The sequence below is a fragment of the Solanum tuberosum genome, unplaced genomic scaffold, assembly GCF_000226075.1.
Source record: "Solanum tuberosum cultivar DM 1-3 516 R44 unplaced genomic scaffold, SolTub_3.0 scf00199, whole genome shotgun sequence".
NCBI classification, from domain to species: Eukaryota; Viridiplantae; Streptophyta; class Magnoliopsida; order Solanales; family Solanaceae; genus Solanum; species Solanum tuberosum.
In genome coordinates this window covers 461,685-477,965 of record NW_006239136.1, presented here as the reverse complement: position 1 = coordinate 477,965, position 16,281 = coordinate 461,685, and the positions used below count along the sequence as shown (strand labels likewise).

Below are 16,281 nucleotides of genomic sequence, written 5' to 3'. Positions count from 1 at the left end.
AAGTGTTTTTTTGTTGTTTTCAAGACAAATTTAGCATAATGTCTTTTGAGTGATGTTTTTGGTTCCAGAAATATGCGGATTGGAAGTTCTAGCCCTATAATCACTTCAGAACTTTTATTGGGAAGTTGAAACTATTTAGCTTGGGCTTCCTCGTTTGAGTTGTAGTGCATGGGTAAAGGTGTCCAAAATCACTTAACGAACAAGACATATGTGGTAGATGTTAAGGCAAAGACTAGTGAGGAAGATGCAGAAGCCAAAGCACAATGGGAGAAAATGGATGCTCAATTATGTAGTCTCCAATGGCATTCTATTGATTCCAAGTTGATGCCCCTGTTTCGTCTATTCCAAGCGTGTATACAGTTTGGGAAAAAGCTCGTGCTTTATACACTAAGGACATATCTTGATTCTATGATGTGATATCTCGGCTAACCAACTTAAAGAAACAAGAATCTGATGTCTACTTACTTGGGACAAGTACATGCAGTCATAGAGAAATTTGACACGATGCCAGTCACTACGAATTGGAAAAATAACAAGAACACAGACATTTTTTCTAGTTCTTACTCTTGTTGGACTTGCTCCTGATCAAGATTCAGTACGTGATCAGATTTTAGCTAGCCCTATAGTTCCTACAATCGATGAATTATTCTCTCATCTACTTCGTCTTGATGCACCTCCCAGTCTCAAGTAGTTTCATCACCCACTGTTGACTCCTCTATTCTCACATCTCAAACCATAGAAAAGAGTACATATCAGTCTATGGAGAATCGGCGAGGGGAGGGCGTTTTGGGAAACCTCGATCCAAGTGTAGTCATTTTCATAAACGTGGACACACTTGTGACATGTTATATTTTGCATGGTCCACCACCCAGTTATGATACTATTGTTCTAAAAGGGAATATAATGAGTTCCTTCGAAATTGCGCAAGTAAATAGACATCTCCACCAGTAGCATATGGTGCTCAACCTAATCAACCAACCAATAATGCTCATATTGCTCAGACAGAATATGATGAGTTTCTTCGATATCGTGCAAATAAGCAAACGTCTCCACAAGTAGTTTCGGGGTTGCACAACCAGATGTTTCTGTTGTGGGTAATTCTTTTCCTTGTGTGTCACAGTCTAGTACTCTTGGATCATAGGTCATGGACTCAGGGGCTTCTGATCATATCTCTAGTAATAAATCACTTTTGTCCGATATTGTTTATTCACAATCTCTTCTGCTATTACTTTAGCCAATGGGATCCAAACAAAAACCAAAAGGGGTTGGAAAAGCCAAACCCCTATCTTCTATCACCCTAGACTCTCTTCTTTATGTCCCTGGTTCTCCTTTTAATCTAGCACAAGTTTTTTTGATGATTTTTTTCTCATGCAGGACCGCAGTACAGGACAAATGATTGGAACAAGACATGAATCACAAGGCCTTTACTATCTTACCTCTTCAAATTCCTTAGCAGCATGCTCCGTTACAGATTCCCCAGATCTAATTCACAAACGTTTGGGACATTCGAGGCTATCCAAACTACAAAAGATGGTGCCTAGTTTGTCTAGTTTATCCACATTACATTGTGTCGTGTCAACTTGGGAAACACACTCGTGCTACATTTTCACGTAGTACTGAGGGTCGTTCAGAGTCTATTTTTTCATTAGTTTATTCTGATATTTGGGGTCCTAGTAGAATCAGTTCCACCTTGAGATTTCGTTATTTTGTTAGTTTCATTGATGATTATTCTAAGATGTACTTGGGTTTTCTTAATGAAAGATTGTTCTGAGTTATTTTCTATATTCAAAAGTTTCTTTGCTGAAATACAAAATCAATTTGGTGTTTTCTATTCGTACTTCGTAGTGATAATGCCTTAGAATACTTATCCTCCCAATTTCAAGAGTTTATGACTCACCAAGGCATTATTCCCCAGACTACTTGTCCATACACCCCTCAACAGAACGGTGTAGCAGAAAGGAAAAATAGGCATCTTATTGAGACAGCTCGTACTCTTTTCCTTGAATCCGATGTTTCGCTGCGTTTTTGGGGAGATGAAGTTCTTAATAAGGTTCCACATTCCATATTGTTTCCTCAGTCACATATTTATTCTATCCCTCTTCGTGTCTTTGGGAGCACATGCTTTGTTCATATTTTAGCCCAGGGAAAAGCAAATTAGCCCCTTATGCCCTCAAATGTGTCTTTCTTGGTTACTCTCAAGTTCAAAAAGGGTATCGTAGTTATTCACATGATCTTCATTGATACCTTATGTCCGCTGATGTTACATTTTTTGAGTCAGCCTTACTATGCAGATTTACCCATACCCCAGGTTTTACTTGTACCAACTTTTGAGGATTCTATGGTTACTTCTACATCTACAGTTGTAGTGCCACCACTCCTAACTTATCATCGTTGTCCACGTCCAGCCCTAGTCCTAGATGATTCATGTCATGCGTCGGACCATGCTCCTACTGCGGACTTGCCTCCTCCTAGCCAACCGCTTGCACTTCAAAAAGGTATACGATCCACTCGAAATACTAACCCACATAATACCTTTTTGAGTTATCATCGTCTATCATCACCCCATTATGCCTTTGTATCATCCTTGTCCTCTATTTCCATTCTGAAGACCACACGTGAAGCACTTTCTGATTCTGGGTGGAGGCAGGCTATGGTTGATGAGATGTCTACTTTGCATAAGAGTGGTACTTGGGAGCTCGTCTCCCTTCCTGCAGGTAGTAAATCTACTGTTGGTTGTCGTTGGGTTTATGCAGTCAAAATTGGTCCAAACGGTCAAGTTGATCGGCTTAAGGCTAGTCATGTTGCCAAAGGGTATACTCGAATATTTGGGCTAGATTATAGTGACACTTTTTGCTCCTGTGGCTAAAATAGCATATGTCCGTCTTTTTCTATCTATGGTTGACGTTCGTCATTGGCCTCTTCATCAGTTGGACATTAAGAATGCTTTTCTGCATAGTGATCTTGAGGAAGAAGTCTATATGGAAAAACCACTTGGTTGTGTTGCTCAGGGGAGTCTATAGCCTTGTATGTCGATTGCCTAGGTCACTCTATGGTCAAAAACAATCTCCTAGAACTTGGTTTGGGAAGTTCAGCACAGTAATTCAGTAATTTGGCATGAATCGTAGTGGAGTTGATCACTCTGTGTTTTATCAGCATCCTGCACCAAATTGGTGTATCTATTTGGTTGTATATGTTGACGATATTGTTATCATTGGTAATGATCAAGAGGGTATCACCAATTTGAGCCAACATCTCTTTAAGCACTTCCAGACTAAAGACCTAGGCAAATTGAAGTATTTTCCAGGTATTGAGGTTGCTCAGTCTAGATGAGGTATTGGTATTTTTTTTTATTTTTTTTTCTTGAGGAGACAGGAATGATGGGATGTAGACCTATTGACACTCCTATGGATCCGAATGTTAAACTCCTTCCGGGACAAGGGGAGACACTTAGTGATTCTGAAAGGTATAGACGGCTAGTTGGAAAGTTGAATTATCTTATAGTGACTAGGCCTAACATCTCTTTTGCAGCGAGTGTTGTAAGTCAGTTTATGACTTCCCCTTTAGGAAGAAGTTGTTTGTATTCTGTGATAGATAAAGTCAATTCCCGGTAAAGGACTACTCTTTAAGGATCAAGGCCATGAGCATATAATTGGTTATACAGACGCTAATTGGCAGGATCACCCTCTGATAGACGTTCGACATCCGAATATTGTGTTTTAGTAGGAGGTAATTTGGTGTCGTGGAAGAGTAAGAAATAGAATGTTGTTGCTCGATCTAGTGTAGATCAAAATATCGAGCAATGGCGGTAGCAACTTGTGAGCTAGTTTGAATCTTTTTTTTGTGATCTAGTTTGGATCAAACAGTTGCTAGGAGAACTAAAATTTGGCAAAATTGATTAGATGGAACTTGTGTGTGATAATCAAGCAGCTCTTCATATCGCATCAAATCCAGTGTTTCATGAAAGGACTAAGCACATTAAGATTGATTGTCACTTTGTTAGAGAAAAGATACTCTCATGAGATATTGTTACGAAATTTGTGAGGTCAAGTGATCAACTTGCAGATATCTTCACCGTGTCCCTCACAGGTCCTCGTATTAATTACCTCGTATTAATTACATCTGTAACAAGCTAGGTACATATGATTTGTATGCACCAGCTTGAGGAGGAGTGTTAGAATAGAAATAAGTATATACATTCCTACTTAGAATAGAAATAGGAATATGAATAGGAATAAGAATAAGAATAGGAATAGGAATCCTAGTTGGAAAAGGATACCAATGTAGTGTCTATAAATAGGGTCTCAATATAACATTTTCGATACACAATTCAATAATATTTTTCTCATATATTTCTCACTAAAACCCTACTCTCATTTCCCTCAAAAACCACACCCCGAAAATTCCCCGAACTTGAAGTATCTCTCTTGCACCCAACTAGTCCAATTTCTGCCATCCTCAAGAAGGGCTAACGGTGTCACGCCAACTCCCTGGACATCCTTAGAGCCAATAGTTGAACCCAAAATCAACTAAAGAGTGGTTGAATTATGAAAATCAGCCCCTTCCCCCTTAGAAAAGTTAAAATTGGAGATATTGCAAGTCCCAAGTTACTGATTTTTGGAACAAAAGGCATCATCTGGCCTTTTTCGACGTTACCCAGAGACTTTTTTGGTGACGGCAAGGCCGCCGGAGCATTTCCAACCTCATACTTTTCTGGCGCTGGCATCTTCCTCCTAGGTCCAAGTTATCCATGCTAAAGCTTTCACAAAAGACATATTCTCCCTCTTCCTAGATTCTAGAGAAAAGTAGGAGCATCTCTCTAGAAGCCATATTTATAATCTCAAGTAGGGGTCGTTTGGTAAGGTGTATAAGAATAACTTTGATTTGAGTGTATTAGTAATGCTTACATTAGTTATGCTGAGATTATTTCTTATGCATTGTGATTTGGTGTATTAAAAATAAAATGTGTTGCATAACTAGTATAAAAAATATTTATTTACAAAAATACCATCCACTCTCTTTAGCTTTGGGAATGAGAAATGCCTTGAGAGGTATTTGAGGGGCGTTACGTCATTAATCAATCTAATGCATGTGTTAAAACCTCTGTATTACTAATACATGGAAATCCATGGTATTAGTAATACACACCTCAATACACAATAGAGTATAACTAATACATAGGCTAAAAAAGAGTACCAAGTACTAATAATACACAAAGATAATGCATGCATTATTTTTTCTAATACACTCTACCAAATGACCCCGTAGTGTTTAAGACTATGGCTGCATATCTTCACATTATCATATATTTGTAGGAAATATGCTAGATGAGCACCAATTAGTAAATTCTATTAATAAATAATCCGGATTTTAAGTAATTAATCCATCAAAGGTAAGCACATACCAACAATTCTTTGGAAAAAATTTCCACTATAACAACAGCTTGTGTTCTATGAACCTTTACTTGGAAGCTTGATCGCCGCAAAAATATGGTCACTGGTTCCCAGTTCTCAGAAGAGTCGACCTGTTAAGCAGAACCAAAGAAATAGAAGAGATTGTCCTGAGAAATCTCACATCATATTGACAACCATGATATCTAAGCAAATAATAATATAGTTGACTCGAAATAAAACACTGAACAACACATGCATGAATTCCATCCAAACGAAACATTTTATGAATTCAAGTATATGAAAAAAGTCCAAAACATATTAAATGAGTTAAACCTAACAAGCTTCAGGCATAACCAATGAATTTCTCATCTTTGTACTCATTTCTCTAATCTCTTCTGTTTGATTGGGCTTATTATCCAGGTAGATTAAAAGATATTTCCCCAATAGCCGTTGATATATCTACAACACTAGCTTTGACAGAAAGGATATGTGGTACCCAAGGCTATCCAGAAAAAGAATTGAAGTAACTGTGAGAGAGGCTATAAGAGAGGTGAAATTGAACATCTCTTCACCTATCCAGGGAAAGGTAATATCATCAATAAATATTTTGAATAGCCCGTCTGAATATAACTCTTAAGGACTTGAGCAATAAAAGAGAAGGAGACTCATTTAATTGCCTGCTGAGTGCAATCTGGCTAAAGGGATTTGTTAAGCCTGAGAAGAAGTTAATAAGTTTTCTTAATGCACTTCCGGAACCGAATGCTCCCTACATTCCAATTTATATGACATAGTTTGAATCGGTACGGAATTTAAGAAAGAAATGAAGACTTTTGAACTAGTAGTATTAAACATGCTGGAACATTTGTGTGGCTATAAAACTTTTGAAACTTGTTACCTTAAACATACCAGACATTTGATCTTTACAAGGCAAATAATACAATAATACCCCATATGCAAGTTGTATAGCCAAAAAAAGTAGAAAACCTACACCAAAATATGGTTCTCTGCGAAAGAAACTCAATCTTCTATACAAAAGAGGAACTTCATGAGTGCACCAAAAAGAAGCTAGGTACAAAAGATTGTTTTGCAATCTTATGATATCTTATTCAACCCCTTCAAAAAATCTCCAATTTTTCTATATCCCTGTAACCAACATAATGGCTAATGGAGAAACAATCCATGCCCGTGGACTCCTCTTCCGCGATCTGAGAGCCCAACTTTGAAAAGCCTCCTTCACTGTGTCGGCATCACAATTATACTCCAATCAGTTAAGGGCCACAAACCACGATTGAGTAGCCACTTTACAATGCAATAGGAGATGATTAACATCTCCGCCTGAACATCTGCCCATGAAGAACCAACTAATATAGGTGATCCTCCGATTCCTTAGATTTTCTACGGCCAAAATCGCTCCCATAGTTGCTAACCACACAAAGAAATGCACCTTCCTAGGCACCCTGGAGACCCAATAGAGCAATGAGAAAAAGAAGATTCCTCCCTCCCTAGTAACTTTGGCAATTGGGTTTGATAGTGAACAATTAATCCCTACTGAACAAATCTGAAGAGCTCTTCTTTGTAGCTTATCTTGAGTCAGGCAAGCTTTCCTAATCCAACCAGACAAAGAATGACACCTTCATAGGGATATTTACTTTCCAGACTTGTTTCGGCCAATTCACAGGACCTCTTTGATTCAACTACCAGTATACTTATTTTACTAAGAAGGCCCCTTTACTGTTTAGTTTCCACTTGAGCCTGACAGTAAAATCTATGCATCCACCAAAAGTTCCCAATATCTGAAGCATTGTGACGAAACTCTCTACTTCCCAGTCATTGAGAGCTCTTCTAAAGATTAGATTCCACCCTTGTTGACTCCACATTTTGTTGATCATGTCATGTTGTTGGAGACTTATAGTATAAAGAATTGGAAACATAGACTTCAGATTACTTTGCCCAATCTAGTGATCGATCCAAAAATCAGTTTTTTTCCATCTCCCACAATAATCTCCACATTTTTCCAAAAGTCTTGCCATTGGTTTCTGAAAGTTCTCCACACACTGCAACCCCATTCCTTTGGTGAAGTAATAACTTTTCAATTTACCAACTGAAACTTTCTTCTTCCCTCCCTAACATCCCATAAAAAGTTCTGTGGAAGACTTTCCAACCTTTATGTCATGCTATCAGGAACCTACAATAGTGACATGAAACGGTAGGTATGCTGGATAGGGTACTTTTTATTACACTTAATTTCCCTCCATTCAACAGATACCTCTTTCACCACCCTGCTAGCCTCTTCTGAACTCTGTCAATCACTAGATTCCACACAACAAGATCTTTGTTTGAAGCATGCAAAGGTAAACCCAAATAGATTGTAGGTAAAGTTCCTACCATAAAATTAAACACCAATACAAGCTCTTGAATAATATCAACTATGCCTACCGATATACTTTCAAATTTCGTGAGGTTAATCTTGACGCCAGAGTTAATCTGGAACCACATAGGAGTCTGCTTCAAGCATGACAGATGAGAAGCCTTCGCATCACAGAATACCAAAGTGTCATCTACAAACAAAAGATAAGTGATCGACGCAATACTACACCCTCTTAATGAGGCAGCGGAACCTGTAAAAGACCTTCAACAACCACCCTGTCCATCATTTTACTCAAGACTTCAATCAGCAAAATAAAAAAGCATGGAGATAGTGGGCCTCGATGTTTAAACCACCTCGAGATACTAAAGTATCAGCAAGGACTACCATTTCACCATAGTAGAGAATCTAGCGATGGAAATGCACCAATTGATCCATGTCCTCCACATGTCCCAAAAACTCATCTTCATCATAAAGAAATCAAGAAAACCTCAATTTACATGGTCGTAAATTTTCTTAAAACCCAGCTTACATAATATCCCCAACTTACCTTTCTTCTTTAAAGAATCCACCACTTCGTTTGCCACAAAATCCACATCAAGAATGTGTTTTCCTTCCACAAACGTGTTTTGAGAGGTGGAGACTGTCTCATCCAACATCTTAGGGATTATCTTATATATTCCTTAATGTTTGTCGGTCCTTCCTTATTCGGTATATGGTAATAAAGGACCCATTAAGGTTTCTCGATCTCCTTGGTTTCTTGGAATAGTGCAATAGTTTCCATCAACTCTCCCTTCATTGTCCTCCAATACTGCTAGAATAAAGCTAGACGAGAGTATTGTCTTTGTCATACCCATTGGAGTACTTTATTGATAGAACTTAATTTGGAGTAGAATGTATCATTCACAATGGCATCTAGACGGGAATTTTGTTGTGCTTACATAAGTAGGAGAATTTTCTATTTGGATGATGATGTCCACGTGTTTTATAAGGGTGAATTTTTTTTGATAAGATAAGTGGTATTAATAACAGCATCAAGAAGATGCAAGATTTACAAGATATGGCATTTGAGCTTACAACAAAATCTCTGGCTAACTATGCAAACTATCTAAGCCAATACTAATGAGTTAGTAAAATCCTGAAGTTGTTCTGCATTAACAGCAGGATACAAGTTGGACCAACTAAACAAATTTGCAATGCACCTAGTCTTCAAAATGCCTAAGGCAGTTGACTCTCCATCAAAACATCTCTTGTTCCTCTCTAACCAAATACACCAAAAATACAACCAGGTATCATAATCCAGATCTTCTTGATGGCTTTGTCAACTTTCCATAGGATCCAACTCTCATATGCATCCTTAACTGTGAGGGATGTGGTCCAATTGATGCCAGAGAGACAAAAAAACATACTCCATAATTTTGAGGCCACCTCACAATGAAGAAGGTGTCTGGGGTTTCAGCCTCTTTTTTGCACATATAGCATCTGTTTGGGAACTGAATTTTTCTTTTCTTTATGTTGTCTTGGGTGAGACATGCCTCATATAGAGATGTCCAGGTAAAATAAACTACCTTAGGTGGTGGTTTGGTCCTCCAAATGAGTTTCCAGGGCTAGTTATCTATCACGGGGTTTCTAGAGCACAACTGTTGATACCCTTCCTTGACAGTATAAACTCCTTTCTGGTGTCCCTATTTGAGCTTATCAGCTGCCTGAAGATTATGTGACAGTGTTGTAGTCTAGCAAGAAGGTCTACCAGATCATTCACTTCCCAATCGTGCATATTCCTTCTAAATCTCAGATCCCAATTGATCCCTTCTCTATTAGCAGCAATAATAGAATTGGGATCTTGAGCAATTCTAAATAGATCTGGGAAATCCTCCTGAAGAGTGTTATTTCCAAGCCATTTGTCTGTCCAAAATTTTAGGAGTAGACCATTGCCCAATTCAAAGTAGGCATTCCAATCAAATGTGTCCCACAACATCCTAATACTCTTCCACAGTCCCACTCCGTAAGGAAGTGTAGTAATATTTGTGCACCATTGATTCAGCCTTCCATGCTTAGCTATGATGACCTAGAACTTATGGTGTGCCATTCATTATGCATGCTGTGGGTGTTATGGAAAGAGAAGAATAGCACATTGATGGTGAAGAAAAACCAGTGCACCAGCTATAGTATTTTCTCCCCCTCAGTTTTTGTTCTCATGGTAAGCAAGTGGTTGTAAGTGATATGGACCAGATACAAGACCTTATCAATTCCCTATATATCCACAAAGAGGATTTTTGTAAATTTTTACGTACATTCTCATCGGGGGCGGATCGAAAATTTTGAGTTTATGAGTTCTGGATCTTACTGGGTTCTTGATAAATTATGTTTACATATTAAATGCATTTCTTAACACAAACACGGGATTTTGGCCAAACCTATTCGGTTATGCCGAACCCATAATTAGAACTCTAGATCCGCCCCTAATTTTCATGACAACTTTCTTGGTGCTGACAATTAATGAAGTACATTATTCTACTAATTTGGTATGTTGTTAACCTTTTGATCAAAAAGAATATTAACTTAGTATGTTCTCTACTAAGCTAGGGTAAGGTCTGCGTAGACTTTTTCACTTTGCACCGAATTTAACCACATGCTACCCTCCCCACTATACTGGGATGCTGTTGTTGTTTGTCTGTCAAAAACCTCTTCTTTTTTTATAACTGTGGTGTATGGGTTAGCTTGCACACACCTCGACTAATTCCACCAGATACTTGCTTCCTCCCACCAGCATCAGATACCAAGTAACTCTGTCCACCAAGATTAGGAAGAATGGAAAGAAATTAAGTAATGTTTTTGTCTCCACTGGGATTTGAACCAGAGACCACATGATTCTCAACTTGCTTCATTGACCACTAGGTCACACCCCTGGGTATCTATCAAAAACCTTTTTTAAGTACAGGAACCCACAAAGTTATTTCCCGAGCATGATTCTGTAACAATTTGTAAAAGGAAAATTTGGAACAAATAGAAAAAAACATGTAAGTTCATGTCCATTAGCAAATAGAAATTTACATAAAATCAACCTACAAGCATTAGAACATTAAATGTGGCCTGGCCTTCTGAAATATGGGTATCTATCTCTGACTGCATGTCTGTGTCTGCAAATACCAAAACATTCATCAAAAGGAGTTGAAGAGCACACAAGAAGCAAGAAGAGAAAAATGTTATTACTCAAAGTGGACAACAGAATCACATACTGACAGTGAAAGCTAATTACCACATGTTATATTGTTTTGATCATTGGCAAAAAGCCTGACAAGCTCCCCCTGACAATAACAAAAATTAGTACAAGATCTACAAGATGATATGCATTAAAAATTATTATACAAACACTCAAAACTAAGAACATATAGAAAACAACTAAGATCAATTACAAGATCATCATTCTGTAATGACCGTCCCGTCGTTACGAGTGTACAAAAAGAAATTAGGTGGAAAAAAAAGGTAGTTGGTCAGGACCGGTATAGAGGGATTGGGGGTCTGATTGGGTCACTATAGCGGGGTAAATTGTTGTAAATATAGGGAAAACCCCAAAAAAACCGTTTTGGAGAAGAAAAAGGCGACCTAGGGCAAATTTCAACAGTTTTTCATCAAAAATATTCATAAAGGTCAGCAATCTGATCCTCTACTTTTGTAGTTTGATTTCTAGGTCTTAGAAAATATAATTATGGCCCTATGGATGATTTGAATTCATTCTAAGGTGGGGAAAATCTGGGTTTATGAGGATTTTAGGGTGAAAATCAGGAGTGGTTACAGAGGGGTTTTGAGGAGGAGGAAAAGTGGGAGAGCATCACGTCTTATGCAGTTAACAAGGCTCCAGGCCCATATGGCTTCACAATGAATTTTTTTAAGGCATTTTGGAATCTTGTCAAGGAGGATATCATGGGAACATTGTAATATTTTCATGAACACCATGTGTTTGAAAAGAGTCTTAATGCCACCTTTGTGGCCCTTATTCCAAAGAAGGCAGGAGCAGTAGAGTTAAGAGACTTTAGGCCTATTAGTCTGATCTCTGGGGTGTACAAGATAATTGCCAAAGTTCTAACAAAAATAATGAAGAGAGTAATGGACAGTCTAGTAAACAAACACCAAATGGTTTTTATAAAAGGGAGACAAATTATTGATGAAGCTTTAATTGCAAGTGAATGCGTAGACTAAAGATCTAGAGGGGAAGTGGCTGGCCTGATGTGCAAATTGGACATTGAAAAAGCATATGACCACGTTAACTGGGGCTATCTTTTAAACACTCTCAAACAGATGGGTTTTGGAGACAAATGGTTGAAATGGATAGACTTTTGTATCAGAACTGTAAGGTTCTCCATTCTGGTAAATGGAGAACCCACTGGTTTTTTTCATCCTGAAAAGGGACCCTCTATCCCCCTTCCTGTTCATTTTTGCCATGTAAGGTCTTAGTAGTATGATAAGAATAGCACTACAAAAAAACTGGCTGAGGGGTTTCAACGTAGGAGGAGGTGGGAGAGGGGATCAGGAGATTTGCCACTTATTATATGCAGATGATACTGTTTCATCTTGTGAACCTAAAGTGGAACAAGTTTGCTACATTAGAGTCTTGCTAGTAGTGTTTGAAGTTGTATCTGGTTTATGAGTGAACTAGAGGAAGAGCAATATCTATCCTGTCAAAGAAGTGTCTAACATTCAGACCTTTGCTAGCATTCTTGGGTGTGGTGTGGGTTCTTTGCCCACAGTGTACCTAGGGATTCTTTCAGGCAGGAAACACGAGGAGGTGGACATCTGGGACAGCATTCTAGAGAAAGCTGAGAAGAGGTTGGCTAAATGGAAAGCGCAGTACCTTTCACGAGGAGGAAGGGTCACACCAATCAATTCAGTGTTAGACTCTTTCCTACCTATGTGATGTCTCTATTCCCTATACCTGCATGTGTAATCAAGAGACTAGACAAACTGAGAAGAGATTTCCTATGGAAAGGCAACAAGGAAGAAGGGTGTTACAATCTGGTCAACTGGAAGGTGGTGCAACAAAGTAAAGATCAAGGGGGTCTTGGTATCAGAAACTTGAGAATCCACAATAACAGTCTACTGATGAAATGGCTATGGAGATTTAGTGCAGAAGACCCTACTCTATGGAAGGAAGTCATATCCCACAAGTTTGGTCAATCTAGTCCATGGTACTCCAATGAGGTAAACTCCACTTACGGGATGGGGGTTTGGAGGACAATCAGATCATTATGGCCAAAATTACATGGCAATTCTAGTATTAGGGTTGGGAATGGTACAAAGACCCGATTCTGGAAGGAGATTTGGATAGGGCAAGCCTCTTTGCAGATAGCTTTCCCTGACCTCATGATATTTAGTAGAAATCCTGAAGCAACCATCTTTGAGAGTTGGTCAAACCAAGGGTGGAATCTTAATTTTAGAAGACATCTATATGACTGGGAGAGAGATAGGTTGACAACTCTTTTGTGTGAAGTGGAGAATTTCCCTGGCACTGCTGTTCAATCTGATACATTGAGATGGAGACATCAGGGGATGGCATTTTCTCTATGAATAAAATATACAAGAAAGATAACAGTGTGACGCAAGGAGAATCCTCAAATATCTGGAAGAACATCTTGAAAAGCATGGCTCCCACCAAGATTAAATGTTTCACCCGGTTAGTGGTGAGGAGAGCATGCCTTACACATGAAGTTCTACAAAAGAAGGGGAGAGTAGTAGTGACAAGATTTTTTTGTGCAATGAAACTAGAGAGACAAACAACCATCTTTTTTTGCATTGCAAGTTCACCACACAACTGTGGAATCTGTTCCTCAGTCTTACAAAGACGGAATGGACAATGCCTGAACATACTGTAGATCTGATGAGCTGCTGGATGAGAAGACAGGGTAGCAAGAGTCAGAAAAAATGGTGGAGGATAATACCCTCATGCATATGGAGGACAGTATGGAAGGAAAGGAATGGAAGATGTTTTGAAGACAAGATCAAGTCCATTCATGATGTGAAATGGAACTGTTTGGTGTCTCTTTTTTCTCGGTGTAAAGGAAATTGTATAGAGGAAGTAGATGAGATGATAGATTTCTAAGGTGCTCTGTAAAAAGCCTGAAAGTTTAACCTTACTACCTTGTAACTTTTTGGAGGTGGCCAGTATTTCTTAATGCTGAAGAATATAACAGTACTAATTCTCAAAAAAAGACCTTGGGATAATCTTAAGAATGTTTGTTCATGATTTATTTACCACAATTCTCCAATGAGATAACTCTATTATCGAAATTTGAGGCAACTCTATTGGTGACCTGGGTTGAAGAGAGACATGACATTTCAGGCTGATGAACAAATTTTATTGAAGGTGTTACCAATGAAAGGGGTGATGAGATTTGGTAAGAAGGGTAACTTAGCCCTCGTTATATTGGTCTATATTTGAGGTTCTTGACAGTATGAGGCCAGTAGCATATAGGTTAGCCATGCTGCCCAGTAGTCTAGAATCCATTTAGTTTTCCATGCATCTATAAGAGGTACCACGAGGATGGGAGTACATTATCAAGTGGGACTTCATAGTGCTAGACAAGGATCTATAGTATCAGAAAGAGTCAGTTGATATGCTTTATCGGATATCCGAAAGTTGAGAACAGAGGAAATTAGATTGGTAAAGGTTTTATGGAAGCATCGTCTGGTTGAGGAAGCTAACTGGGAAACCAAGAAGAACATGCAAGACAAGTACCCTCATTTGTTTGAGAATTCAGGTACTACTTTTTTTTACTTAGCCCAGCTTTTACTTGCTTGATTGCTCAGGGATGAGCGACGAGTAAATTGGTATTTATTATAACAATATGTCCTGTTGTTACGAGTGTACTAAAAGAAATCAGGCAAAAAAAAAGTAGTCGGTTCGGGCCACTATAGCTGGATCTGGGTTGGGGTCCGATTGGGCCGTTATAGCGAGGTAAATTGTTGTAAATGTAGGGAAAACCTGCAAAATCGCTCATTATCACCCAAGAACGTTTTGGAGAAGAAAAAGAGCGACCTAAGGCAAAAAAAATTTGAGATTGGTAACTGTTTCTATTTCTTTAAATCAGGAAACCTAAGGCAAATTTCAATAGCTTTTCATTAAGAATCTTCATAAAGGTGAGCAATCTGATCCCCTACTTTTGTATTTCAATTTCTAGACCTTAGAAAATATAATTATGTCCCTAGGGGATGATTTGAATTCATTCTAAGGTGAGGAAAATCATGGTTTATGAGGATTTTAGGGTGTAAGAACTTGGGCTTATCTTAAGAATGTATTTTTTGGGATGATTTGAATTCATTCTAAGGTGAGGAAAATCCTGGTTTATGAGGATTTTAGGGTGTAAGAACTTGGGCTTATCTTAAGAATGTTTTTTTTTTTTTGAATAAGTAACATTAGTATTATAACTCAGCACTTAGGTAGTGCTAAACCCCTTTACAACAAGTCAAAATATAGAAATATATCAAAGGACTCCCAATCCTAGCATGATTCTAACACATCTAGGATATTTTCTGCATCTATTGGGGAGTTCCTTGTACACCAAAAACACAAAAGCAAAAATACAATCTGTTTTGATTTTCTGTACTGTTCTACTCCTGTCTTCGAAACACCTAGCATTTCTCTCCTTCCAGATGGTCCACCATATACAAGATGGTATGGTTCTCCAGTAGCTCCTGTTTTTTGCTCCCTTCCCAGCTTCTTCCCAACTAGATAGAGTGTCAACAATCTTGCTGGCATTGTCCATTGTATGCCTCTAAGATTAATGAAAATCTTCCATAGTTGGTCAGTGATTCTACAATGCAAAAACAAATGTCCCACTGTCTCAATTTCCTCACCACATAAACAACAGTGCGTGACTAAGATAATGTTCCTCTTTCTTAGGTTTTCATGTGTCAAGACAGCTTCTTTTGCTAGCAGCCATGAGAAACATGCCATCTTCAAAGGTGCTTTGGTTCTCCAGGTTTGTTTCCATGGCCATATGGAGTTCCGTGCTACTGTCGAGTTTAGAAGTTGTACCCTGAACTTACTTTGTATGCCCCTTTGTTTTGCCCATTCCACCATAGCCTGTCCACCCCATTCTTCAGACCTTGAAAAGCTTCAAGGATTTTGAAGAACTCAATCAGTCTAGGAATTTCTCAATCATTCAAGTTTCTTCTAAAATTTAATTCCCAGCCTTGGAGCTCCCACATGTCAGCTATTGTTCTGTCCTGATGGATAACTAAATCAAACAGATCAGGGAACTTCTCTGCAAGACTCCAATTACCTAACCACCTATCTTTCCAGAAGATGGTTTTATTACCATTACCTACACTAATGGTAGTGTGGTTACGTAAAATAGTCCACCAGTTTCTGATAGATCTCCAAACAGTGACACCATAAGGATTGTTTGCTTCTTCAGTCATCGACCCATCCAATTCTCCATACTTTGTTGTAATCACCTTTTTCCATAGAGAGTGTGTCTTATGGGCATATCTCCATAACCACTTCATTTTCAAAGCTTTACTTTGGTT

At 38.5% G+C, this 16,281-nt stretch overlaps 1 protein-coding gene across 4 annotated transcripts in view; it reads right to left on the bottom strand.

The window, feature by feature from the left end:
• Positions 1–16,281, bottom strand: part of LOC102597014 (uncharacterized) — a 69,108-nt gene that overhangs the window by 17,529 nt on the left and 35,298 nt on the right. For 3 of the 4 annotated variants that reach the window (XM_015312610.1, XM_015312609.1, XM_006355934.2), the window contains 3 exons: positions 11,015–11,063; positions 10,825–10,895; positions 5,402–5,521 (listed from right to left, as the gene is read on the bottom strand). In XM_015312610.1, the coding sequence (XP_015168096.1) occupies positions 5,402–5,521; positions 10,825–10,895; positions 11,015–11,063 (240 nt within the window). Of the gene's footprint in view, positions 1–5,401; positions 5,522–10,820; positions 10,896–11,014; positions 11,064–16,281 lie in introns of all 4 variants that reach the window. The other variant, XR_367965.2, reaches the window with a different exon arrangement.